The sequence below is a fragment of the Hetaerina americana genome, unplaced genomic scaffold (genome assembly GCF_022747635.1).
Source record: "Hetaerina americana unplaced genomic scaffold, ioHetAmer1.1.p SCAF_57, whole genome shotgun sequence".
NCBI lineage: Eukaryota > Metazoa > Arthropoda > Insecta > Odonata > Calopterygidae > Hetaerina > Hetaerina americana.
Window position 1 is genome coordinate 2,776,007 of NW_027287172.1, and position 27,925 is coordinate 2,803,931.

At 36.5% G+C, this 27,925-nt stretch overlaps 1 protein-coding gene across 1 annotated transcript in view; it reads left to right on the forward strand.

The window, feature by feature from the left end:
• The first annotated feature begins 115 nt into the window (after positions 1 to 115).
• Positions 116 to 27,925, forward strand: part of LOC139694849 (probable ATP-dependent RNA helicase DDX43) — a 41,346-nt gene continuing 13,536 nt past the window's right edge. The window contains exons 1-8 of the mRNA XM_071593374.1: positions 116 to 221; positions 6,595 to 7,041; positions 10,259 to 10,498; positions 11,628 to 11,737; positions 13,872 to 14,092; positions 18,663 to 18,828; positions 19,069 to 19,178; positions 19,261 to 19,393. Coding sequence (XP_071449475.1) covers positions 6,607 to 7,041; positions 10,259 to 10,498; positions 11,628 to 11,737; positions 13,872 to 14,092; positions 18,663 to 18,828; positions 19,069 to 19,178; positions 19,261 to 19,393 — 1,415 coding nt within the window. The 5' untranslated portion in view covers positions 116 to 221; positions 6,595 to 6,606. The remainder of the gene's footprint in view (positions 222 to 6,594; positions 7,042 to 10,258; positions 10,499 to 11,627; positions 11,738 to 13,871; positions 14,093 to 18,662; positions 18,829 to 19,068; positions 19,179 to 19,260; positions 19,394 to 27,925) is intronic.

Here is a 27,925-nt window from a genome sequence, read left to right on the forward strand (position 1 = left end):
TTTAATTTTATTTGTTTAATTCAGGTACAATTCAAATCAACCGCTTGTCCGGGTGGCAACGATGTAGGCAGCAACAGGACAAATGAACTTTGAAAATATCCTGCAATTCGTAGTTAAAGGTATCAGACTGCGACAAGCATGAATTTGGTGAAAAGTGTATAGGCTAAAATTGAGTTGATATATATTGTACCTCAGTGGACAAGCTTATATTCCGAATTACAGTAAGTATTCCCTGTATTGTCACGTTCTTCATATTAAATTTCCTAGCGACCGGGACACCCTAGAAATGTTTGCGATATTCGTACTTATGTTTTACAGATGACTGGGTATTTAAATCGCATTGACGCATACCGTATTTGGTGTAAGGGTGTAGTATCCAAAGTTTTTAAGTTTACAAACGTCTCTTAGTCGGACGGGACATAGTATTGAACGGATAAAATTTCCGGCTTCCAGGCGTTAGTGCGTTCGTTTGTTTTTGGAAATTGTCTAGTTTCCATTTGGATGCGGAATTATCTGCCACCATTTTTATGCTTGTAATTTTGATCATTAAGTTGTTCAGTATACGGGTGAAAACATTTATGGACTTCATACTGGATAAATCTCTTATGCGATAAAGAATCTTTCGTCATTATCACGGCTTTGCAATGGAAGAGAGACTAAAAGATGCTTGTTTTTCGTAATTCGTCAAGGCAGTATCCATTTATAAATATAAATGCTGCACCTACCGTGGTCACCTGTGAAATCTTGTTACTTTTCTTGTTTGCAAATTGTTTCTACATGCGTATCTCTCAGTACTATATCATCACAAATAGTCGTAGATAATTTTAAAATGTCTCGTCATTCAAATTTTTTAGTACATTTTTATCAAGTTTCGCTTTCTTCGATATTCATGAAAAATATTTTTTTATGGTGTTGTACAGTTTAAAAATATAACTTACGGTGAAGAATTCGTTCAAAGTAAATAAATTGTCGTTAGATTTGAGTTTTGTCATCGGTTTCAGCTGCGATTCTTAAAATTATTAATGTTTCCATTTATGTGTATGAGTAGTTTTATTATTTTTCTCTCTTCATATTTCATATGTCCCCAATTTATAGTTTTCCTCTTTTATCCAAAACAAGGTTTTAAAGTCATTATCCCTAATCCCATCATCACCCCTAAAAACTATCATACAGCGTTGTTAACTTCCTCCATCAATACTGTAATTTGCCTTCATACTATTCAAAAATGCCTTATCTAGCCTTTTTAACATTAACCAAATATTATCTCTTCTCTTATGGGTTTCGTCTTCTGACTGCATCTCAATATCTTCCAGTCAATGTTTTTGAGCCTTCATTAAACTACTACCAGTGACTACCTCTTTTATGATCATGCATAAAACTTTAATTAAATCTTCCCCTCCAACTTGTTTTCACCATTCTTCTTACCCTCATCTTGAAAGCCTGTTATCATTATATTCTTGTGTTATATGCCAATTTTCTGATCAATACAGCATGCAATCCCATTGCCCTATATTAAAATCTTTGCCAAACTTTTCTTCTTGTCTGCTAAGCTTGCCTTCCTTCACTATTGTTTGCAAATTCTTCTTTTACCTATTTACCTTCTTTTACCAATGACATTCCTCTCCTAGTGTCCAAAGTATATCCATTTTAAATCAAAACTAGTCACATTGGTGAACCATTCCCTCTTGCCCATTCTTTCTTTGGCCATATTAATGTTTAGCCAAGACATACTAGTTTTGAAAATCACTATTTCTGCTTCTAAACTAAAACCATTCCTCTTATTTCCTTATATACGACATTGTATAGGATAAAAAGCTTTGATGATAATTGAGATCCCTGTCTGACTCCCCTTACTGTCACTTTCCATTCTGCTTCTATCTCTGTTGCACTCATTTGTGCAACTGGACTCGTATTGAAGTTCCAATAAGTAATTTAGTCCTGCAGTCTTTTTATATATAGATTAACACAATACTAATAGTCCTACATGACTTGTATATGGTTTTCCATCCCACATCTGGCATTGCCTCAGATGGCAGATAGACGAATGGTTCCTCTACCTTGCATATTTAAAACTCTCCCATCTAACACATTATGCAGTACTCCATCACCTCTCAATATGCCCTGCATACACTTTTTCTGCCTTCTTTGAATTTCTCCCCATAGCGTCTTTTTTTCTCGACCATGTTTAGCACTTCTCCATTTGCTTTGTTTTCTGTCCATGTTATTTTTCCCATTCTTGTCTGCACCGACATCTGTCAATCATCCAAGCTCTTGTCTCACTGACCATTTTTTAAACCAGACAAGCATGTGGTTTATTTATCATTATACAATAATCTTTTCTTTATATCTTTACTTAAGTTCCCTGTCATCATTTCCCTCCTCACGGGAACATGTCATTATCCAGCGTGATTGTTATTCTTTAATTTCATTCTACTTTGCTCATCTTCATCTAAAAAATTTTTAAGAAGTGAGATTTTTTACCTGCACTAGGTTATGACTGGCAGTCTTTGTGATTAGCGTAGTCTTCCTTATCTTGAGAACTTCTCTAGATAGGCTAACTTGAGCTCTGTTATCCACAAATCTGATTTGGAGTACATCACTTCCATTTCTATCTCCAGCCCTTCCCATTCCTCTGTTACCACTTCCTCCTGGCCGACGTTGAAAATATATGGGTGAAAATGGACAATCCTGTCCTAACTTCTACCTAGCACCTAATATTCTAATTCTTATTGCTGTTAGCTAAACATTTCAATAGGATTTTGAATTTATTAGGACATCATAATGAAGCAAACTCCTCACTCAAAATCATGTGTTCTTCATGGAAGGTGTCTATTTAAGTAGAGTAATGGAGGAAAAAAAAATACATTTATAGTTCCAATTAATTAGGATTTATTACCATGATCTAAGTTTCCATGTTATTATCTTCAGGACCTGAATCCAATATTAGCTCCAATATTTTGGAGCTAAATATGTCTTTTTTGTACTTTGTGTGAATATAATCAATAAGATTTTAACTTTATCTTATCCTTGGATTTTGATTTATCTAATATGTTATCAAATATGAGAATTTCACTGCTTTAGTGCCATTCATCCTTGACCAGGGTTTAAACATCCTCTTGCATTGGAATGATTTTTTCAATGCAAATCTTGTATTTTTGTGTAAATCGGTGGGTCATTCCCCTAAAGTTAACTGTTGTGGCATTTCTCACTCTCTATGAATTTATCAAAACTATTGATTTTTAGCTGAGTAATTATTTGTAATTGTAGGAAATGATACAATTGTATGAGCAAAGTTTTAGCTCTATGGCTTTTGAAGACTGAGGTAAATGAATTGGCCTATAATAAATCAGACCTTTGCCATTGTTATGTTGGTTTGGAGATAATTGATCAGATCTCTGATTGCCAGGTATTGGGCCATCTGCCATAGACTTTCAGACATACTTGACCTTACCTTTCTAGACTTACTAAACATTAGGTAATGTATTATGGCAGTGTAAAGATTAAAACAATAAATGCAGTAGGTAGGTGATAGTATTTTTCCAATTTTATTTATTTGGCAACTTCATTGGGCAAGGTTGAGACCTTATAGTCCCCTCTTTCACCCCACCCTCAACATTACATTTGGGCTTGTACAAACATCCAAGTCCAAAATGGAGGAAAACCAACCTAGGTGGGAATAGAACCCACAACCACTGGGTTTGCAGGTGAGGATGTAACCCAGCCACCTCAAGTCCCAGCAAACCCAATCAATTGGGTGAACCGAGTAAACCCAATACTGTGCCCAACAGTGTCTGAAATTCACATATCAGGGTATGGGGGCAGATCCTTTACCTGTGCCGCCTTTGGTTTCCCAGGAAGTTTTTGTTATTAGGTAATCTACCGGTTCAGGTAGGTGTTTTGGACAGACACAACTACCAAATAAATATTTTGTTTCTCCTTACAAAAAACAGCCCAACATCATACTGTACAACAATGCCCCCTTCGTCCCTGTGTACTTCCTTCTTCGTTTCCAACATACCTATCATATTCCTGTCCCTTCCACATTTGCGTAACATTCTCCTCTCTATCACAGTCTTCGACATCCCACTGCTCACTACTGATCAATACAACCTTCATTCATTTTTCCTGCCTCCTTATGACTTCTCCCGACAATTCCCACTCCTCGCCCACCATAGCTAGCGCTTACTTATTTGCTTTCCTTTCAGTCCATTTCACCTTCTCTATCCTTCTCCACACCCACACTTCAAAAGCCTCTAATCTACTTCTATCATCCTGTACATATAGTACATAAGTATGCTCCATATCAAAGTTTTCGCAAGCCTTTTTTTAACATCCTTTCTCAATATCCCTGTCATTAATTCCCTCTTCCTTGTGAAAGCTTCTTTGCCTAGTGCAATTCTTCTCCTTATATCACTACTACTTTGACCATTTTGGTCCAAACTTCCGAGTTACGTAAACTGTTCCACCTGCTCTTAGTTTTTGCCATCCTATTTTAATGTTAACCTTAGCCTTTCTCACTCTGGAAAATCGCTTAACATATTTATTGTTTTATTTATATTGATTCCCATCCCATATCTATTGCACTGAATTTCTAATTCACTCAGCAATGCTTGCAATGCCTTGGCTGACTGACGAACTAAAGCTTGGTCATTAGCAAACCTAACTGATTTTACGAATTCCCCGCCCACTTTCATTCCTACCCCCAGTTCTTCCCATGCCTCTTTAATCATTTCCTCTACATACAGGCTGAACAGCAACGGTGATAATGGGCAACCCTGCCTTACACCTCTTCCTAAAACTACCCATCCCGACTCCCCGTTCCTCACTCACAACCTGAGCAGTCTGAGATGTGTACAGGTTGCGGATTAGCCTCATGTCCCTCCAATCTATTCCTATTTTCTTCAATATACTCATTAGTTTTTCCCAATTTACTCTAGTAAATGCTTTTTCGAAATCTACGAAACAGGCAAATATGTCCTGATTGTATTCTATATTCCTCTCAATTAGTAATCTCATTACTACAATGGCATCACGCGTACCTCTCCCCTTCCTAAACCCAAACTGATCATCCCCTAAGTAATCATTTGCCCTACTCTCTATCCTTTTGTTGATGATCTTGAGAACAACTTTAGTTGCGTGGGATATCAAACTTATTGTCCTTTGGTCCTCACATGACGTGGCCTTTACCTTTTTCGGAATAGGAACTAACACTGTTCTAACAAAGTCTGCCGGCCAGATTCCTTCCTCATAGATGCTACGAATCAGTGCATATAGACTTTTCCTCCCACATTTTCCTAAATTTTTAGTAGTTCTGCAGGAATGTGGTGAACCCCCACGGCCTTTCATCTATCTCATTGTCGAGTATGCCTGAAACTAAGCTATCTTCCTCTACGTCATGTTCCTTTTCTATGTCTAACTTTGTTGGTCTAAGCTCTTTACTATACATTTCTTCTATATATTCCTTCCATCTCTCTAGGATCTTTCCTGCATCAACTATTACCTTACCTGCCTTATCTCTAACTGCTATTGTTGATCTCCCTTTCTTACTTCCCGATAAAGATTTAACTTTGCTGTACAGTGCACCAATTTCACCCTTCCTCTGCAGACTTTCCATATCTCCTCACTGCGTATTCTACCATGGTTCTTCTGCATAATTTGTTACCCACCTTAATTTATTATTTAACTCTTTGTACTTACGTCTGCCTAACTCTTGTGTTTACATTCTTCCATTTGCTTCTCTCAATTATCTTTGTAATCATTTCTTCCGTGATCAATGGTTTCCTGGTTCCTTTCCTAGTTCGTATAGTTTCTTTTGTGGCTTTTGATATTCCTTTTTTGATATATTTCCACATTTCCTCGATAGTACTCCGCTCTTTTCCCTCACTCACAATTTTCTGTACAGCCTGCTGATACCCCTTCCTTCTGAATTCAGTTAATGCTTCTAAATTCCATTTTGTAACCCATCTTGCCTTATCTTTTGGAATCGGACGCTAGACTTCATGAGCACTGAATTGTGATAAGAGTCCGCATCCACTCCCAGAAAACTATGAATTTAGAATGGTGTTCCTAAATCTGTGCCTAATCATAATATAACTTACTGATGCCCGTCTGAGTCACCTGGCATTTTCCATGTATACCTATTCCTTTTGTGGTGTCTAAGCCAAGTGTTGGTAATGACTAACCCCTGTCTGCAGCAGAATTCTATTGCATTCTCCCCGTGATCATTCCTCGTACCTAAACTGTAGTCCTCCTCCTCATCACCGTCTGTCTCGTCCTTCGCCTACCATCACATTCCCATCCCCCATCACTATCAAAAATTTTCATGCAGCAACACATTCTGTCCTCATGACTGATCGTATGCCCTATCGACTTCTTCCTTCTTATGATTGAAATGAGGAGATACAAAAGCGAAAAAATAATGCAGCAGTAAAGCCTTACTGTCTTCATATAAAACACTTCTTAAAAATTAGTATAAAAAATAAAAATTATTCAATATTCCATTACTGAAGGAATATCTTTAGTGGCTACTCCCTAAATGCCTATTTTTTCAGCAATAATGCATGAATTCCGCTTAACTACATTTTTATATTACAGGAAAGATCGAAGATGTACGCTGTTGAGGAAAATTGGGATAACCCAAATTCAACACCTGTGCAGAGCTATCATGCTAGTAACAGTAAGGATCCTCAGACTTCGCACAGCCATCCTGGGCACCAGTCTCAATATAATGACCGTGGCAGAGGGGGTAGAGGTGGTCGCAGAGGTGGCCGAGGAGGAGATTCTGGAAGCTGGTCAGGTCACTGGCGGAGCAACACCCGGAACAGTGACCAAGGAGGCTCAAGACGTGACAATCGCTTTGGGAACTCCAGCGGTGGCAGCCAGAACTGGCGTAGTTCAAACAATGAAGGCACTGGCTCCAAGGAGTCTGACAGTGGAAAGCCTGTAATAATTTCAGTGCAGTCATGCGACGTTGGAAAAATCATCGGCAAAGGAGGATCAAAGATCAGAGAGCTTCAGGATGAAAGTGGAGCCTCAATCAAGGTATTTGTCTTTGTTTTAAGAGTTGTTTAAATGTAGTTATGTGCAACTTCAGCCATTCACTTTAATGTCTGCATCAAGAAAGTCAATGGAAATTAAAAGAAAAGTTTTGGCATTGTCATTCATGGAGATAATGGAAATGTTGGTGTGAGATCTGTAAAGAGGAAGAGTACTTCTGTGTCTTATTTATTTATTTTAAAACGTTATTCACATACAGCAGTAGCGCCAATGTATGGTGTAAAATATAACAAACATGAGAGGACAAAAGACAATAACAGCATAACAATAAACAACAAGAACCGAACATGGACCGGGGAGAAATTTAATTTTTTGAAAGGTGGGATACAGCTTGGGTGTTGAAATTGTTGCATGATAAATTAAAAGGATCGACAGTGTGAGGGAGTGAATTTAGAAGGGAGGAGAGGCAAAATAAAGGTGAGCGCTTGGTGAGAGATATCCTAGGAATAGGGAGATAGAGTAGGGAGTGGGTGCGGGAGGATTGAGTTGGTATCCTGAAGTTGAATAGAGAGAGAATAGTTCAGGGCAATCAATAGTCGAGTTTTGGGTGTTGTGGAGGAGTTTCAAATCAGCTTTAAGTCTGCGGTTTTGGGGATTAGAAATGGATAAAGAAGACAGAATGGCATTATAGGACATATCGCGGAAATGTGGGACTTGGTGTTTGACTATTTTGGTATGGAAATGAGAGATGCAATCGAGGGATTAAGATTAGTTGGGGATGAGGAGGACCAAATTGGGGATCAGTATGATACTATGGGCAGGACAATTGTTGAGAAGTACAAATGGAGTGCTATTGGATCTTTATATTCTGTGAAGCGGTAAAAAAGGTCTAATAGGGACATTTTTGCCAATGAAATAGCTGTAATGGTAGAGAGAGAGTCTGAAGAAAACTTAGTTAACTTGGAGGTTATTCAAAGGTACTCAAAAAGCACCACAGGATAATTAACTGGAAAAAATCAAGATTATAGTATCTGGCAGAAGAAGAGAAGGCTATGCAGATATTCTGGGAAGTTTAAAGCTACAAACAGTGATTTGCATAATTTTAAAAGCAGAAACAGCAACGGGTGAATCGGGAAAGAAAAGATAACCCAAGTCACACAGGGCAAATAAGTCTGTGCAGTGAGGCATGGATGAGAATACAAGGTTTGTATAAAAAGTTTGGGGACAAGTTTTCCCTGCCATGACTGTACATCACTGCGGACTCGCACCACTCAGGCTCGGTGGTGGGAGGTCTAACCTTCAACATGCACCAAGTGCTAATCGCCTGCGAGTGTTCGTTCAGGCTAGATCATGTTTTTAGTGGACCCTTGTCGAGTGACTTGGTGCAGGCACAAAATGCAGCGAAAGATTGAACAGTGGTGTGCCATCAAATTTAGTGTTGGACTGGGGAAATCGGGTGTGGAGGTGTTGAGTAAGCTTCACCCAGTTTTCACGGAAGAAAACATGCCCCAAGCTGCAGTTTTTAAGTGGCACAAGCTCTTCAAAGATGGCTAGAGTGTGTGGAGGACGAGCTGCTCGCCGGATGGCAGTCAACGTCAAGAACTGGCGACAAAGGGCAACATTTGTGTGAAGTGCTGAATCCAGACTGTTGGTTATGTGTCTGCATGATCGCAGATCGAATTGGCATTGATAAGATGACCGTGCACACCATTATCCCTGGAAATTTGGTGATCTGAAAGATCCGCGTGAAAAAATATGATAGGCATGCAGGATGTAATGAAGGGAAGAAGTGAGTACTTTTGTATATACTGTAATAATGATAATTGAAAAAAGTAGGGTTGACAATGGGACATTTTAAGACAAAACGGTCTGATGAGTAACATGTAAAATGTGAACAGAAGATTATGGGGAGGAGCAAAGAGAGATGTGTAGAAGTGAGGAGGCAATCCAAAGGAATTGAATGGAGAGCTGAGTCCTAATAACCTTGGGATTGATGGCGAGTGATAATGAAATGCATATAACGGGTGGGCTTCATATCTTGCAGTAATGTTTAATCAGGACATTTAACTTTAATTTAATAAACCCACTACCCTAATGGTGGTGAAGTTATATGTGGCATTTCAATTCTTATTTGATGGCCATGCAAAGGTACTTAAGTGCATTGATCAGTCACTGAGCAAGAACTGTGACCTCCCTCCCCCTAACGTTTTTGTAATAAAGAATGTTATGTCAATGCTCCTGTGCTTCATCTACTTGATATAATTCCGCTGACCAAAAAATGTTATATCTCCTCTAAATGGCTTAGATATCCTTGACAGCCTGTAGCTTTCTCTGATGGCTGCTACCATTCATTTTTATAATTGAAAGCCTGTGCTATTCTATGAGCATGTGTATAAGCCAAGTAAGATTGGTGGTATTTCAGTGTTTATGGCTTAAAAGTGAAGTTTATTGGCATTATTGTGATCCGGGTTCATATCCTGGATTTATTAGATATTTTATTCCCAATTGAGATGTTATATGGATTACTGTTAATGCAAATATCATCTCTCATCAATTTCATAAATCCTGGCCCTTCTGGTGCTTTCTTTTATGAACATGTATAGATTGGAGAAAAGCCTTGAAGGTGCATTAATAGTCTCTGTAAATTTTTCATTCTTGCCGCAAATTGTACAGAAGTCTAAGAAGTGTAAGAATGCTCTATTTTCCCAAAAACATGTGTCATTGTCAACAGTTAATCAAATATAGATGGTCAGCTTTTGTGTTCTATTTAATTTATTTCTGACTGTTCAATATATTGATAATACCCTGTATTTATTTCATAATTTAATGTGTATATGGTAAGTCCTTTGTCAATATAGTTTATGCATTGACATTGCATCTTATTTTTCTTAGTAGTTTTTGCAAAACATATACTATTTTTCAAGTAATATCTTTGCAATATTATCTCAGCTAAGAGAGTGAGTGTAATCATTTTAGTGTTGTCAATGTTTTTATCATTCTTTTTTCTATAGCATTCATTCCATTAACTTCCTTTTTGTATTCACTGTATTTATTATTTACATACGTATTTCATTTGGGGCGTATAGTTTATTAACTGAGCAGGTAAAATTGGACTCAAAGAATAATATTTATACATGAAGCATTTTTTATAAATCTAATTTTTACTAGGTAGATGGTGTGTTAATTATTCTGTGAGAAACAAGGTCTCCTTCACAAATTTCATAATTCCCTAATATGTGTTGACTCTCTTTTTTCATTGTAGATTTTACAAGCATCAGAGGAAGACTATGGTGAAACCACTAACGTTCAGCTAATGGGATCAGAAGAAGCCATGGAAAAAGCTAAAACTTTAATTACAGAATTGACTGAAAAATTCTATAATCGTGGCTCAGGTGGATACAAAAGTAGTAATAATAATGTCGAAACCAAAAAAAATGAGTACATAATTGAAGACAGTGAAGGAGATTTCGTAATAGATTGGGACAAAGTAAATATTTCTCATGTAAGTTGAAAATCCCTGACCAGTATAGATGAATTTAAAGCTTGTGGTACAGGTCTACCCAAAAATTCATTTAGTGATGCAGATTTAAACTGTGTGGTGGGGGAGTAAAACTTTTGAAGGAGTATGGTCTTTTACTTGGAAAATTTGGGTTACTGTCAAGATATAAGCTGTCAGTGCATCTGAAGTTTGAACCAGACCCTTAAGAAATCATTTTTAGTAATAATTATATTTATCTGTGATAATAATGTGTTAAAATGTTGTCCCCTTGCATATGGCAGTATATCCCTCACCCCAATCTGTTCAAGCAGATTATGAAATATGACTAAATACTTTACAAGTGCTTATTTGTTTAAATTGTTTGTGTTTGATATTTTTGGTAGAGTGTTTTAATAATTGTTCTTCTAATTCAACTTTGTATTGATCACAGAGTGATATTTCAGCCATCAGTTCCCTTTGCGGGAAGGGTATCAGAAGTTATGGTCCTACAGTAATTTTACTTTTCATTCTCCAATTGAACATAAAATTTGGTTTTAAACAATGTCCCTGCAGTTTTGTTGTTGGATTAAATGGTGCATCAATAGTTTGTTATTTGGGCTTTCCTGAAGTTTCAGCTGACATCTACTTACCTTGAGTTTTTGTTCTTGCTCTTTGAAATGACATAGTTTTGATATGCTGTAATTTTTCATGCATAATTTGCATCTCCATTTCCATGAGGAAAATAAAAAACTTTTCTCATTGCCATGAGAAAATAAGAGGCTCGTTTTAGGTGTAGGACGTGTTACAGGAATTTTGCATTATAACCTTCCACCAGTCTGCATCATTTGTTCTTTTACTTACCACCCCAACTTTCCTGCTAAGGCATTTATACTGGGGTAATTAGAAAAGTTCTCGGAATGGAATAGAAATAAGCAGTGAAACTTTTTTTATTTTTCAATGTTGTCTCCCTGTAATTTTCAAAATATTTAAATATGCAACAATTTATGCCTCAGGACTCGGTATACTCAAATTTTGTTGAAGAATTGAGGGAATACAGTTTAAGAAATCATTCTTGATGGTATAAATGGATGATAAATTGACTCTTTTTCGCTCAAATACAAAACCATCATGTCATTTACTTTGCCCATTGCAGGAGGAAGCACAGAAGGAGAGGTTGAGTAAATGCCCAAAAATGATCAAAGACTTTTATCAAGAGGATCCAGCTGTGGCTAACATGACCAAAGAGGAAGTTGCCGAATTCAGGTATTCTAATTTTCTGAAAATCCCTATTTAGTGATTAAATTTTATTGAAAATGTATTTATTGATTTAGTACTGTAACATCCTACCCTTTACACTAGGGTGCATCCCAAAACAAAAAGTCTTACAGGATGTGAAATTGTAAAGTAAAACATTCCATGAAATAGCAATTCACTTAAAATTTTAGTTTGATCAGACAACATTTGGAGGCAGTCTACCTTATCTAATCAAATTCTACTTTCATATAATGCGGTTTGTGTGAGGGGAAAAAATTAGGTCCTCAAAGCTTTGGAACAGATTTTGGTTGTGTTTAATATATTGTGCTCTTAAAGTGAAAATGCGAAATGTAGTAATGAAATATTACATACCTGGAAAGATTCAACAATGTTACTCTGAACAATGGTATATAATTGAACATTGGGCAGCTCTTGCTGAAACCGTTTTATGAAGCCAATGTTAATAAAATATGGAAATTTCCTTCTGTTGTCTTTAACAACCCTAAGCAGGTACTGTTTTTTGCTCTTTATGTTTGTAACTAGTGACTCAATTTCTTAATTAAGCCAGTCTCTCTCTTAGCATCATGTATCTTCAAAGTCCTCACTATTGGCAGTGCCTTTTGAATATCCTCATTATTACCCACAAGTCTTGAAATCATTTTATAAAAATTTGCGTTCTCTGTTTGAATGGGTCCTTGGTGGTAAATCACATATCTCTTTTGAAGAGAGGTCCTGCAGCTCTTTCGTTGAATCTAGATCTCTGTGGTATTCTGGTTACTTTTCTTGTGGTGAGGGTCACTCACATCAAGTAATACGGAAAAATTACTGGGAAAGATTGTTTTAGGTTGCTCACCTTGATCCACTATAATGGAATACGTTTAAAATCTTGTCAACTATTTTACAAAGACAGGCTGAGTCATAATTTTAATCAAATTTCCTAGTTCATCACACTAATTTCTAATGCATTAAAAAAGTCTTGATTGCATTATGTGTTTGATCAGAAATTGGACGGTGAAGTTGTATCATGGTAGTAAAATGCCATCATGAATAAAATGATAAATTTGTATTCTAGCGTTAGGAATATTCTGTGACAGCCGTGGAATTTTCCACTGTTTTCCTTTTCTATCCTTTTTTAAAAGTGTAGCTGAGCTATCTTCATTTTTAATCTTCGATTAGATTTGGGAATAATGTCATGTAGTGTACTCATTTCATATTAGTTGAAAAACCATAAACACAGTAATCAACCGTAAGGTCGGTTTAGTAGGTGTTGGTAGAGATCACCCAGTACTAAGCCCTATACGGTGTGTGAAAATTCACACATCAGGGTAGGGGGGCCAGTTCCTTTCCCTGTGCCGGTTATGATTTCCCAGACCTGGTACCCGAAAAATAGCTTGGGTGGAGCTGCAGGTGCCCAGAGTGCCTTGCCCGGGAATCGAACCTGGGACCCTCCGGTCAGCAGTCCAACGCTCTACCCACTGGACTACCGCGACCCGCTTCATATTAGTTAAGAACATAAAAATAGCCTGCCAGAAGTGGAAGCTCGCTAATTGCCTCTCTTATGAGGGGCTTCAGACATTCTATTAATGGCATGATTAACTGTGTAAAATTTATGTAGTTACTGATGCACCAAATACAGGTTAATGTGGATAGTAAGCATTCATGCTCAAACCGGCAAAAAATGTATTACTCTAATAATGTACTGCATAAATGTTTTTTTAATTATTAATGCAAATTTGGTCAATTTATTCTGTTGTTTTTATATATTGAACAATTAGTAAAGCCAATAGTAATGAAGAGTTAAAAGTGATGCACTATTCCACTAAAAAGCAGATTTATTGTAATGCTCATGTCTGCTCACTAAACTATCACACCATGCTTTATTTCAACCCCTGGTACCTTTCGACAAGAGTAGGCTAACCCCGATGCCGGTTATCTCTCCACCCTTTCTTTCCAATCCATCCCAAATGGTGCAAATCACTTTTGCTGTGTGTCGCCTCCCCTAAATACTACTACTACTTGTCACAGGACTGCATTGTTATAATTTATTTTGAAAACTTTGCGTGGAATTATTTATGATTATGCAAGTACAATTCTAAGCAATAGAAGAAAGGAATATTTTATCATTTATATTTCTTCATTTCAGAAAAAATAACAACAACATAGTAGTTTCCTATGTATTTAAGAGTGGTACAGAGGGGATTCCTAACCCTATAAGGACTTTTGAGGAGTGTTTCGCTCCCTTTCCAGAGATCCTTGGAGAAATACGTAAGGCAGGCTTTGAGAAACCCTCTCCAATTCAGTGTCAGGCATGGCCAGTGCTTCTCAAGGGCCATGATTTAATTGGAATTGCACAAACTGGCACAGGTGAGTGAATTAATCATGTGTGCTACCTTTGACTTCATGTTAATTGGTTTAGGTGTATGCAGTATCGTCTCACATAAATCTCTTTTCCTATAATGTGCTTAAAACAATGAATATAATGTTACTTCAGTGAATCCTCACTAATATGGACTATATGGGGATCAAATTTGCCCAGATTTAGAGTAAAACATCTTCACCTGGGATTTTACATATGTAACCCCATGGAGTCTTTTCCATCTCTATTCTTTGCTCAGTCAACTCTGTTCTCTGGCATGCAATTATACCACCCACCAAATGACCATAATAGCCTGGAGTTAACTTGTCTCAATTCATCTATAATTTTCGATTGTCCTTCAGTATCTTCCCCTCATTTACTGTGGATAAGTGGCAATGTGCTTTATTTGTAAATATTTTGTAAGCACTCTATGGAAAAGATCATGCAATATTTAGTTTATGCATGCTATGTGTGTCTGTGTGTGGTCGACACATGCTGCATTTACCAGCCCATAAGATGCACCATTATTATTATTACTTTTAACTTGCCCAGAGATCATAATACAAAATACCAGGTGGGTGGTGTATGTACATGATATAAGGCACGTCAAAAGGGAGTAAAGTTACAGGCTGAATTAAAATACCCAAAAAATGGTGCTCGCAGTTGCATAATATTTTACACAAACCCATGAACATTGACTTCCACATGCACATGAGATACCCATTCAGAAAAATCATTGATCATTAATATGAACTAGACTACAACAATTACTATAAACTGAGAGTATGAACTTATTGGTCAGGAATATTGTTGAGATATTCGCCAACTGAGTAGAACATATTATGTTGTAGATATCTTTTTAATTTATGCCTGAATGCAGTTGTTCCCTTAGTATCTTTTATACTTTTGGGTAATTTGTTATATAATCTGATGCCCATTTCATTGGGTCCTAATTTCAATGCTTTAGTTCTTATGTTCCCATAATGGATGTTGTGCCTTCCTCTGGTGCTATGTTGGTGTTAGTCAGAGTTAATAGAATAGTTGCCAATGTTATTTTTTAGGTACAGAATTAAAAACATAATGTAGATGCACAGGACTGGTAGAAAATTTAATTCATGGAAAATATGCCTTGATGAAATATTTGCACACAGAGAAATACCTAAAAATTTACAAGCAGCCACATGCTCAATTGATTGGTCATTAATTTTTACCAGCAGATTATCTGTCACATTCTTATTGCGTGTGAAGAACATAAGAGGTCTGTTCAAAAAGTATCATGACTTTTGTGTTTTTTAAAAAATTATTTATTTATTCATGAATATCCATTTTGTCCCCTTCAAAGTAATCCCCATTAGATATCATACACTTGTGCCAACGTTTTTTTCAATCCTCGAAGCACTTCAAAAAAACATTTTTTGTGATCGTGGTCAGCTCCACCATCGATAGTCTTCATCTTGTCAATCGTAGCGTAGCATCATCCTTTCATGGGCCTCGTCAGTTTCGGGAACAAGAAAAAGTCACTGGGGGCCAGATCTGTGGAATACGGTGGCTGCGGCATCATTGGTGTGTTGTTTTTGGCCAAACATTTGCACACAAGTAACGATGTGTGAGCATGGGTGTTGTCATGGTGCAAAAGCCAATTTTTGTTCTTCCACAAATCCGGGCGTTTGTGGAAGATTGCTTTGTGCAAATTGCACATAACTTGCAGGTAATATTCCTTATATACTGTTTTACCCTGTGTTAAGAACTCATGATGCACCACGCCCTGGCAATCGAAGAAAACTGTAGGCAAAACTTTCACATTCGACTGAACTTGGGGCACACTTTTTTCGGTCTTGGCACGTGCTGCAGCATCCATTGGGATGATTGAGCTTTAGTATCCACGTCATAACCATAAACCCATGATTCGTCACCAGTTATGACCCTCTGGAGCAAATATTGGTCGTCGCCGACAGAGTCCAACACCTCATTAGCAATGTTATTGTGTCGCTGTTTTTGGTCGAAATTGAGCAATTATGGTATAAATTTTCCGGTGACCCATGTCATTTCCAAATCATTGGTGAAAATTGAATGGCACGAGCCAATCGATAAGTTTAGGTCCTGAGTAACTTCTCTAATGGTGATTCTGCGATTAGCCGATACTATTTTCTTCACTTCATCAATGTTTTCGTCTGTTGTTGAGGTGCTCGTACATCCGGCACGCTGTTCATTGTTCACATCTTCTTGGCCCTCTGAGAACATTTTGTACCACCGATAAATGTTTCTTTGGGCCAAGGTAGCTTCTCCATATGCCACAGTCAACATTCGGAATGCATCCGCGAACTTAAATTCATTTTTCTTGCAAAATTTGAGACAGATTCTTTGATCCATTTTTCGGCGCAAGCAAAAATCTCAGATAAGCCAAAATACGTCCAAGCAAAACAGCTGTCAACTATTAACTAAACATTCAAAATGGCCGACCTTTTCGGCATAAATGAGAGACGTAAGTGCCAACATAACACCAAAAAAAAATCAAAAATCAAGTGTATGTAACCCGCAAAAATTCAAAATTCGCGTTACTTTTTGAACAGACCTCTTATACTATTTTACTTTTATTTATATTTAAGTCTATAAGGTGCACCTTATTTATTGCAAGTGTGACTGCCTTTAATTTTTCCACTAGGCTGGGAAATGTTTGTGTTGATATTATTACATTAGTGTCGTCAGCATACAACACTGGTATTATTCCATCATTATTCTGTAAGCAGTTAGGTAGGTCATCGATGTATATCAGAAAGAGGCGTGGCCCAAGGGCCTTGTGGAATGCCTTTGTAAACTTGGTATACTCTGGATGAATATTTTAACCCATCTTCTGACAACACTAACTTCTGAGTGCAATTGAGAATATGGGACTTCATCCAATGTAGCGGAATTCCTCTAATTCCTATTCTATTGAGTTAAATTATTAGTTAATTGTGGTTTACATTATCAAAAGCCTATGACAAGTCAAAAAACATTCCAAGAGTTTTGCATTTAGCATCTAATGAATTAAGTATGTTGTCCATTGCATGACATAAGGCAGTTGTGGGAGACCTTTCAGATCTAAATCTATGCTGAGATTTGGAAAGTAGGAAGATTTTTCGAGATAAGATGCTATTTGCATATACATGGCTTTTTCAAATATTTTAGCAAATGTATTTTGGATGGCTCTTGGTCTGTAGTTGTTTAAATCATTAATACAGCCACAGTCTTTATGCATGGGCACTACTTTTGATTCTTTTAATTGAGATGGGAAAATCCCTTGCATCAAAGATTATTAGTTAAAAATAAAAGGGATGCATTTATGGCTTCAAAACAGTGATGAACAACTTTACTAGGAATTTCATCTGGGCCAGTCCTGGATTTGTTTCCGAGTGAAAAGATAATAGTTTTTAGATTGGCTTCAGAACAGGGCTTGGCAAACATTAGCTTATGGTAGTGCTTTTGAAATTCCTAATAGAATAATTCCTTTGTTCATGATTGTTAGAATTTTTACTGGAGAGAGTGTTTTTTAAGGATAGCCAAGTAGTAACGGATCTCATCAGTTAGCCATGGCTTACATTTTGTTCTATGAAATAATTTCTGATGTGTTATTGGAAAACACTCTTCCAAATTGTGTATGAAAATTGAATGAAAGGACGATCCCATCCCATCAATAACGTGCGTGTTATCTCTGCAAAAACGTTCAGATAATCGGAAAAATGATGATGCACATTATGCAATGAAAATTGAAAAAATCCAAACAGTCGTATTGTTACACACACTATATAACATTTTCACGTGCATATGTATGTTTCTGCACGGCATCTATACACGTTCAAGATAACTATGAAACCCTGGGCTCGCGGTATCTATACAAATTCATGATAACTACAAAGTTCTGGGTGCACGTTATCAATGGGAAAATACGGTAATTGAAACCTTCGTCTACTGACTTGGAGTCATAGACTTTGTTCCAGTTTTGGGACTGTAGAAAGAGCAGAAGGTGCTGCATATTTCCATGTGTAAAAGACCGCCTAAGGTAAGTGTTATCATATACGCTCTTCATCGGTAAGATCTTCATTCATATCAATACTTATTTTCACCTTACTATGGTCTGATATTCCTAGGTCACATTACTTTTTCTTGGTTGAGATTAGTTTCAGTATAATCAATTAAGGTGGCGGATGTGGGAGGGACTCAAGTAGGATTATTATTAAAACATTCCATGCCGTAACAAATTTAATAATTTGGATCTGTGAGGGGAGTCAACTAAGAGATTACAGTTGAGGTCACCGTTCAACACGAGTATCTGGTTGTTTGCATATAAGGAACAAAAGAGTTGGTCCAGTTTTTTAATAAATGCATGAAAAATCCCCAGTGGTGATCGTTAGATAGAGATGAGCTCAAGCAACACCACCAGAGTTTCATGGAAACACACTGCACGTTCAACAGTTTTTTCTTCCTTCACAGGCTCATCAGTTGAGTTAATAATACTATGCCCGAATATGGCCACACCTTACTTTTGTGACAAACACCACACAACTCACATTTTTTTATTGTGTTTTTTTCCTTACCCAGGGAAAACATTAGCATTCCTCTTGCCAGCTCTCATTCACATTGACAATCAGCCCATACCACGGAGTGAGAGGGGAGGACCCAATGTTTTGGTGATGGCGCCCACGAGAGAATTGGCCCTGCAAATTGAAAAAGAAGTTAAGAAATACAGCTATCGAGATATCCATTGGTAAGGCATGATGTTGCTGTATGCATGTATATGATCACCTTCAGTGCTCGTATTTGTTTTGCTTTTTCTTAAAAACATGCTGTGAAATGCTGCCTAATGTGCAAGTGTTTAGTTTTATCCTTTTATTACTTGGAATCTAGAATCCATTCTCAAAATCAGAATTTTTACCCATGCTTCTTTACATAATTTGTGATGCCTCATTGTCTTGTATTGTACAAAATCTGATTATTTGTGTTGCAGTGTGTGTGTTTATGGTGGTGGAAATAGATCAGAACAAATGAACATTGTAAATAAGGGAGTTGAAATAATCATAGCCACACCTGGGCGACTGAATGACCTAATTCAAGCAGGTAAATGATCTTTAATCTACTTCTGTTGGATTGATTTTATTGTTTGTTTGTTTTATTGTTAATTTTATCATTCCTTTTTCAGGTGTGGTAAACGTTACATCTGTTTCATACCTTGTATTGGATGAGGCCGACAGGATGTTAGATTTGGGTTTTGAGCCACAGATACAAAAAGTTCTCCTCGATGTTAGACCAGACAGGCAAACCGTCATGACCAGGTAAGCTTGCATATTATTTTTCATTGCAAAAATGAGGAGTATCTAATCATAAGTGTGATCAAGGTGCAAAATTATCATAAGTAGCTATTTTTGACTTCTCATATAGCCTAATACCATGTACCTGAGGGTGATGCTAAGATGTCAAAATACATTGGAAGTAATGCTTTTAGTTGGAAAATTATGACAGACTTTTCATTTATTTTAATCAGTAGATGAACCTTTTGCATATCAAACAGGTCACTTACTCTGTCATGACACCCCCACAATAAGTATGTGTGTGTGTGTGTATATATATATATATATATATATATATATATATGTATGTGTATATATATATATATATATATATATATATATATATATATATATATATATATATATATATATATATATATATATATATATATATATATATACACACAAATATATAAAAACACAGATGTAGATTTTTAGAATATAGAGACACAAAGAAAGGACACTCACAATTTGTTATTTTACGTTTCGACAGCACAGCTGTCGTCTTCAGAATCAAATTGTGAGTGTCCTTTCTTTGTGTCTCTATATTCTAAAAATCTACATCTTTGTTTTTATATATTTGTGTGCCGCCGAAGAGCGTTCCATTTCGAAGATATTTTATATATATATATATTTATAAATATATATATATTTATAAATATATATGTATATATATATATTTATAAATATATTTATATGCACACACACATATTGTGGGGGTGTCATATTGAGAAGAAACCTTCCTTCTCTTCCTTGAGGAAGGTGGCTTGACCACGATAAATTCAAAAACGTATGAGTTTCTTTTCTTTTTTGCGTGTTCATGTGTTTTTTTTGTTAGTGCAAATTTGATATACATTATTATTCACAGCCATGAGTCTTTTGCATAAGTTTAACTATATGATAAGTTTTAGATTCTTGTATTTAATATGGTATTCTTTATTTTCTAAGATTTTACTGATATTATTGAATTTTATCATGGATTAGACTTTACTTTAGAGATAAGAATGAGATGTTACTTATCAATAATTTAACAGAAATTCACTTTGCATCTCATTTATCAAAGTTTTTTGAAAAGATGAGTTGCAGATCGTATGAACTGATGTCCTCTTATACTCCGTGTGGGGGGCAATCTTGATATAATGAGTATTCATAATTATGAAAACTCAAATCATTTTGACCAAGTGTTTTTATCGCAGATGGTGATTTTATAATCTCTCCTTTGCTAATACCTGCAACTTTGGAGTTTTAGGCTAGTGTAGCCATCACTATGGGTATTTTATGTGATGTCCTTAGGGTATCAACCAGGAAGTTCTTAGTAATATATCTTAAAATTTTGTCCTTCTATGATTTTTGTAGTATGTGCTGCCTTACTATAATAATATTGATGATAATTTTTACCAGTTGATCCAGGTGACTGCATTAGTTTAACATCCAAACCAAAAACATAGAGCAACAATGGTTTGAGGTTATAAAATGCATATAGGTTGAGAATTTAGCATCCAATTGAAACGCTTTCAAGTTTTAAACATTTTTCACTGTAAAAATGTTTACGCATACATTGGCATGGTAGATGTTCTTGTGTTGTCTATGAAGTGGAATTTACATGGATGGTAGCGATGTTTTCTGAGTGTAAGATAATCCATACACAAGTTTTATTGCAGAAATGAAAGTAGAGCAACATTTCTGTACACATGAATAAACAGATTCATTTCATTGAACAGCTGACTTGCAGTTGCCATGGTTGACATAAAAGTTGAGTTTGAATGTACATTTGCAGTAAAACGTGAAATGTTTCTGTCAATGTGGAAACAAACTGTAGAACTAATTAATAAACTGATCCACGTGACAAAAATAGAAATTTAAGTTTTAAATGCTACAATAGTTCATATCTTGTTTATTACTTCTTTATTATTGTTAATAGTATTTAACATCTAGGTACTCTTTGAACCCCACCAGCTACTGCATGACAGTAGTCTAGGTGCCCAATTGAAGTGCACACCTGATTTTCAACCTTCCCACTCACACAGGCTCATCCCTCCTGCTTGCTTGTTCAAGAATCTTACCTTCTTCCATTCATATGTTTTTTGAGCATAATATATATGCTGAAGTTTAGGTCTTTGCCTTCTAAATGCAAAGTGCCCACTTTTTGTAATTCCTACCGTACTCCAGCATAACTTTCAAGATCCAAGCAATTAATGTTTCAAAGACGAATGTTGAATGGAATGTAGCGCATATTATTTTTTTGTCCTTTGCTCTTCACTTGTTTTCTTTGAACTGCAATCAGTTAATTTTGTTAATGTTTTCTCAAGGCATTTAGTCTGCTGGCGAGGGAAATGATGTATGGTGTCACACAGTGATAAGGAATGGGTATAGGGGAAGTCCCAATTTAGTACTCCTTGCTGCCTACTCTTGACTATCTCAAAGGATATCCAGGTTTCCATTTTTAAAAAACTTTTGGTTTTTGAAATCTCAGAATAAACTCTCGTTTTCATGCATTTATTTTTGTGGGACCGCAGAATTTGCAGTCGATCAGGACTCAACCACCACCGGTAATGGCATCACAGAAGTTACCCATCTCCACACTCTTGCAGTGCCATAGTTGTGGCGGAAAAAAAATCAATCCTCATGGTCTGTCATTTCTTCATATCCCATTAAAATACACAGTTCATAAACCATCACTGTCATCTTTGTCCATCCAAGGTACGACTGTGATACAATAATCCACCACAAAAACAGATTCATGAAAGCATAGCTTTAGACTACCTATTTGATGGCTGCACTTTGATACTAGACTTAGATATAATAGTGGATGTATGATTTATCTTCATGGATTTAGTACTTAAAGGTTATCTCCTTAATACATAATATTATAATAGGATATTTAGAATACAAATATAATATATGCATTACAGTATAACTCCTGCAAACAATAGGCAAAAAAGTACAGAGACACTAAACGGACAAATAAATACAATTGAATATAAGGGAGTTACTAAATATTTTTATGGTTAAAAACAATTGGGCATATTGCATTTTGGATTTATGTAATTCTCATTTGAAAGTTGGGAATAAATAGAAAAAAAATGTAAGCTCGTGACACGTTGGAGTGTCCTCCTCTCTCCCTCCCCTCCCGAGTATTCAGGGAATATGCAAGATTTGAAGGAATTTATTTAGGGAACCAGGTCATGGAAAGTGATGCATCCTCTGTGGCTTTATTTAATGAAAATATTTAGAAGTTTGGTCCATTTGGTCATGTCAAATGAGTCACCAGATGTTGTCAATGAAATGCATTAGGAATCTCCCTTCTGTGGAGATTATTGGAATGACATTAAATCTTCTGGAGAGCTTATGTTAATTTACTTCAATTCAAGCGATTTTTTCTTTAAAGCACAGTACTTTTACAAAGCATAATTAAACTTCTATTGCGTCACTTTTTGCTGAATGACCTGGGGTCCAAGTAACTCTTCTGTAGATAGGTACTGGCCATGAGAGGATAATATGCACAAAGATCAGTAGTAGTAGTAGTTTTAAGGGGAGGCGACCGACAGCTAAGGTCATTTGCGCCATAGGGGATGGACAGGAAAGGATGAAGAGTGGAGAGAAACCCGGCGTCGGCATTAGCCTGCTCTTTACGAAAGGCGCCAAGGGGTCCGCAGTTTAACGTCTCATCCGACGGACGCCGTACTCACTCAAAGTGCCCTCCACAAAGCACCTCAAGTAGGGATCGAGATACCTCTGAAAAATATTCAACACCGCCGGGATTTGAACCCGCGCCCTCAGGGTACAAAGATCAGTCTAGGGGAAATATTTCCAGGGGTGTTTCTCCAAATTAAGTATCTGAAATGTTTGCGTTGTGAAATATTAAATAAAACTGTAAGTGAAGCTTACTTTTAAGTAAATATTTACACCGAAGTCTTTGAATATGCCCTCTACTGTTGAACCTGTGACCCATCTAATGAATATGAGTGTATGAGCAACCTTTTCAGGGAAAAGGTATTTGCCATGCATTTTATAAAATTGAGACTAAGATGCGATATTTTGCACTGAGTATAAAACTTATCTATACCCTTTTGCAGAAATGCACACCTTTATAGAGACTCAATTTATATATCTAAAAGCCATTTTCACGAAGTGTGTTCTGTTTTTTGACTGCGGCAGGGCATAAACAAAAATGTATAATAAGTAGAGGATCCAAGATTGTTCTTTCGGGGATTCCCAAGTACACTGAGATTTCAGATGGCATAAAACCAGAGCAATTTGAATAAGAGCATAGTATTTTAAATATGGAGGCCCCCCTTTCAAAGGATCTAACCCTTGATAGGAGAAGACTATCCATGGTTTACTTTTTCAAAAGTTATCTGGGAGTTAATATGCATATCCTTAACCACTCTTACAACCCTTAAAACAGACTTCAGTCCAATTAATTATGAACAAAATTAAGTTGGTAGCAGTGGAGTAGCCGGGAAGAAACTCATGATAATTGAAAATACGAAAGGTTAATGCATAATTAATTTACTATGCAGAGATTCCAAGACAATTTTTGGGAAAATCATCGCACAGGATATGGGTCAATAATTCTCAACATTTTTCACCAATGGTGAAACTGGTGTCATAAGTGATAGTTTCTTTTTCATTAGAAATTATTGGAAACTTTATAGCTTGTTGAATAAAAGCACTAGTGGTCCGCGCAACTCTTCAGAATGGACTGTTATCACAAGCATGGTGTATCTTATTAGTGTCCAAGGTTGAGTCATTCAAGAAAATCATAAAAAAGCTAGCATTTTGTTTTTAGTAAACTTAACAAAAGTTAAGCTATCATTAGCAACAGGAGGTGCATCAAAGTTTTGAGAGATTTTTATTATTTTAGAAAAATACTGTGGTAAAAGCATTGCTTTGAAGCATCTGGGGCCACATTTGAGATATGATGAACACCTGCCATGGTTCTCCTGGTCCAATTTTTCCATCTTATAAGTTGTGATAAGAGCAAGACATTAAAGAGTGGAAAGAAAATCAACATCATCAAGTCATGCCTTGTATTTAACGAGATGAAATGTCTTTTAAATCACAGTGCTTCAAAGAAAACTCTATGTAGTCATTTCATAATCTAGAAAGCTTTCCTTTACAGAAAGACCTTTTTTTGCTTTAATGTAGGTATAGGTTCACTGGCATACTAGGGATGGTAGTGTGAGGGTTATTACATGAAGTAGGGACACTATTTGCAGAAGAACACAGTAAAATTTCCAAAAAGGAGTTAAACATGTCATAGTATTCATTAGCATTTAGTGTCAAGTCTGTTGGATCCCATGGGCAGTGAGTGAGTGCTTACGAGTATGTATTGAGTATAAATAACTCATGTGGTCATTTCCATTAAGTTTTTTTTAATTTTCTAACCTGGTTACGATAAACAATGTATTCAAGGTATAACCATAAAATGTTATGGTTATGGGCTATGAATGGGAGGGTAATGGTTTTGCTACGTGGAAGGTGTTATGAAGAGAGTGTTATAAAGAAGATGACGTTTTTTGGGTATTGTGTCAAAGATTTCAATATATAAGGTAAAGATAAGCATGGTCAGCCCTCCACTTGTGCCCAAGTGGAGGGCTGACAACAACCAAAGATGTTTTGTACATAAAAACAGTGATGCTTCTCACTTTCCAAAGGAACTTCTAAAGACCTCTCTTAATGGGAATGTTGTGCTTGATATATTGTTTTTTGGAAAGTAAAGCTAAAAACTAGCAACCTGTAGAGGGCTTGTAATTGCCCAAAGACAACATGTTATCAAAGATATGTTGTACTCATCCCACTCCTCACTTCAACATTCCACTCCTGAGTCATCTTAAAATGTACAATTCTGTCAACGTTCCTGCAAGATTGACCCTCCTTTAAAATGATGACTATGTCCTGAGCAATATATTACAAACCATAAAACAATCAATAAACATCTCCTTTCCCCTGCTTTATATTTCCTTCTCCACATTGTTCCCTTCCACCCCCTTTATATCAATGCTTAAACTTTATCACCTATCCCATAAAAAGAAACCATAAACACAGTAATCAACCTGAAGAGGTCGTTTTGATAGTTGATGATAGAGTTCACCCAATACTAAACCCGACAGCATGTGAAATTCAGAGATCAGGGTAGAGGGGGCAGTTCCTTTCCCTGTGCCGGGTATGGTTTCCCACAAAGATCTGGTACTTGAAAAATCACATAGCTAGGGTGGAGCTGCAGGTGCCCAGAGAGGCTTGCCCAGTAATCGAACGTAGGTCAGCAGTCCAACACTCTACCCCTGGACTACCGCAATCCACCATAAAATGATAGACAACATTTTAATGGTTACACGCAATGTTGACAGTGTTTTGTTGAAACTGGATTGTGCAATATAAAGATTTTTTTGGAAATGGAAGTATATTTAGTTTCACCAAAAATTTCCACCTAGTGACAGCTGATCCATTGTTCTTATAGAGTGAGAAGTTCTTTCTGAGAATCGAGGGTGGCATGTTTCCAATGAAGCCAGGACTGAAGTGGCTCTTGATTCTATAGGAATCTGCGAACTTTCATTTAGTACCAGATGAGCTAGTAATCAGAGGAAAAACCCTTACATGAACTTGGTTTGGAAATGAAGTTATTTTCAAATGGTATAAACTCAAGATCTAAGAAATTTTCATTACATATTGGGAATCTTCAACCTGTTTCAATGGAATTGATAAATTCTGACATTGCAACTGCTGGATACTCATTTTGCTCTCAGGTCGTAATGTGGGGTCATCAGGAGAAGAAGACCAGGTTATATCACTAAGGTTGAAGTTGCCCATGAGCAATGTCTCATCAGTGTTGGGCAGGCCAGCCTGAATCAACCGGAGAAATGAGAGGAGATCCTCATGGTCACAGTGAGAGATGGGTGGAGGTAGGTACACTTTAGGTACGATATGATACTATAAGGACATTCATTTTATTCGGTGGTGTAAAATAACCTCCAAACTCATTTCTCCTGTGCCTCTGGAGGCTATCCTATCTGCATTGGCCTCCCTTTAGCAGCCACTATTTGGGACCCAACCCTCTTTCAACTATTGAATCCGCTTCAAATGTGATAATCTGCATGAATTGCAAATATCTACATCATGCAAATCATGTTTGAGTAGTCAAGATCTAGCAGCAAATATATTAAATCATTAATAAAATTCATATGGAAACTACAAGTAGTGAATTTTGTACGTGTGGTTATACAGAAGTGCTGAAGTCTTAAAGATTTCCATTTCTACCTTATCAGCTAGTCACCACAGCTACTATGATGAATTTTGATGTGTCAGCAAAAATCTTCAGGACCGGGCAGTGCACTAAAAATTTCCTCTACTTAATATCTTGAATAGTTTTCTGGTAGTCACTTTGTTAATGAACCACATGACCATATACTAGGTATTAGTAACAACTTGCAGAGAAATTTTAACTAACCCATGGAAAAAAATTGCCACATACTGTGACTATAGCCGAGGATTATTTGAAGGATATGATGGTATTAATGCTGGTTGAGCAGCTAATTTATTCTTAAGTAAATATTTGATGTTGAATGCTTGAAGTTCATCTAATTCGAACTTCTATTAATGAAGGGGGACTATTTTTCTCAAAGGTTTCTTGTTACGTTTCTTGTCAAAGGATTATTTATACTTCACCTTAACAAGAGAATTATATAACAACTATTCCTGGATATTTGTCCTCTCGAGATCTGAATTTATTTCGTGGAGTCTGGAATATATTTTATATATTGAGCCGAATTTACAGAAATCATTTGCATTGAGTTGTCATTTAATCATCTTAAATTGGGGAGAAATACTGTAGCATTGTCTGTAAAATCCTCTCCCTATTTCAGATTTATTTAATATCAAATAATGATTCAAGATTTCTGTCAAAATCACCTTTCAGTCATAGGCACTCTTTTGAAATGATAATGTTTCTACTTATTTCTTTTCATATTGATTATGCCAAATACAATATGTACCATCAGTCAGTACCATTTGCTATTATTCTGAGTACTGTCATGCACTTGCATACCAAGAGAGATGAATCAAGAAAAATAGGCTGAAAGACAAATAGGCTACGCTTAAACAAATTTTGTAATCTATGGTGCATTTAATGCCGCTAAGTTTCATTGTTCCTTCTTTGTTGTATTTACAGAGGTCTTCCATCACCATCTCCATGTGTTCTATTCTTCCTATTTAATCTCCGTGGTACTGGTGAGATGCTTGATGATGATGATGACAGTGCTTGCATGCCATCTGAAAAATCATTGACCATCTTTCTAGAATAATAACTTTACCCTTGACATTAAATTTGCATGTTATAGTGTGCTTTGCTCCCCCCGTGAGTATTTTTTAAGCTAATATTGTATGGGTAACCTCTTCATTTGAATTGCATGTGTTATCCTTTTGCATGTGCACTAGAAGATTAATTGTCAATTTGAAATAGCTTTTAGAGTAATGCATATGCAGAGCAAAAAATTCTTGTTGCTTTAGGTTTTCAAA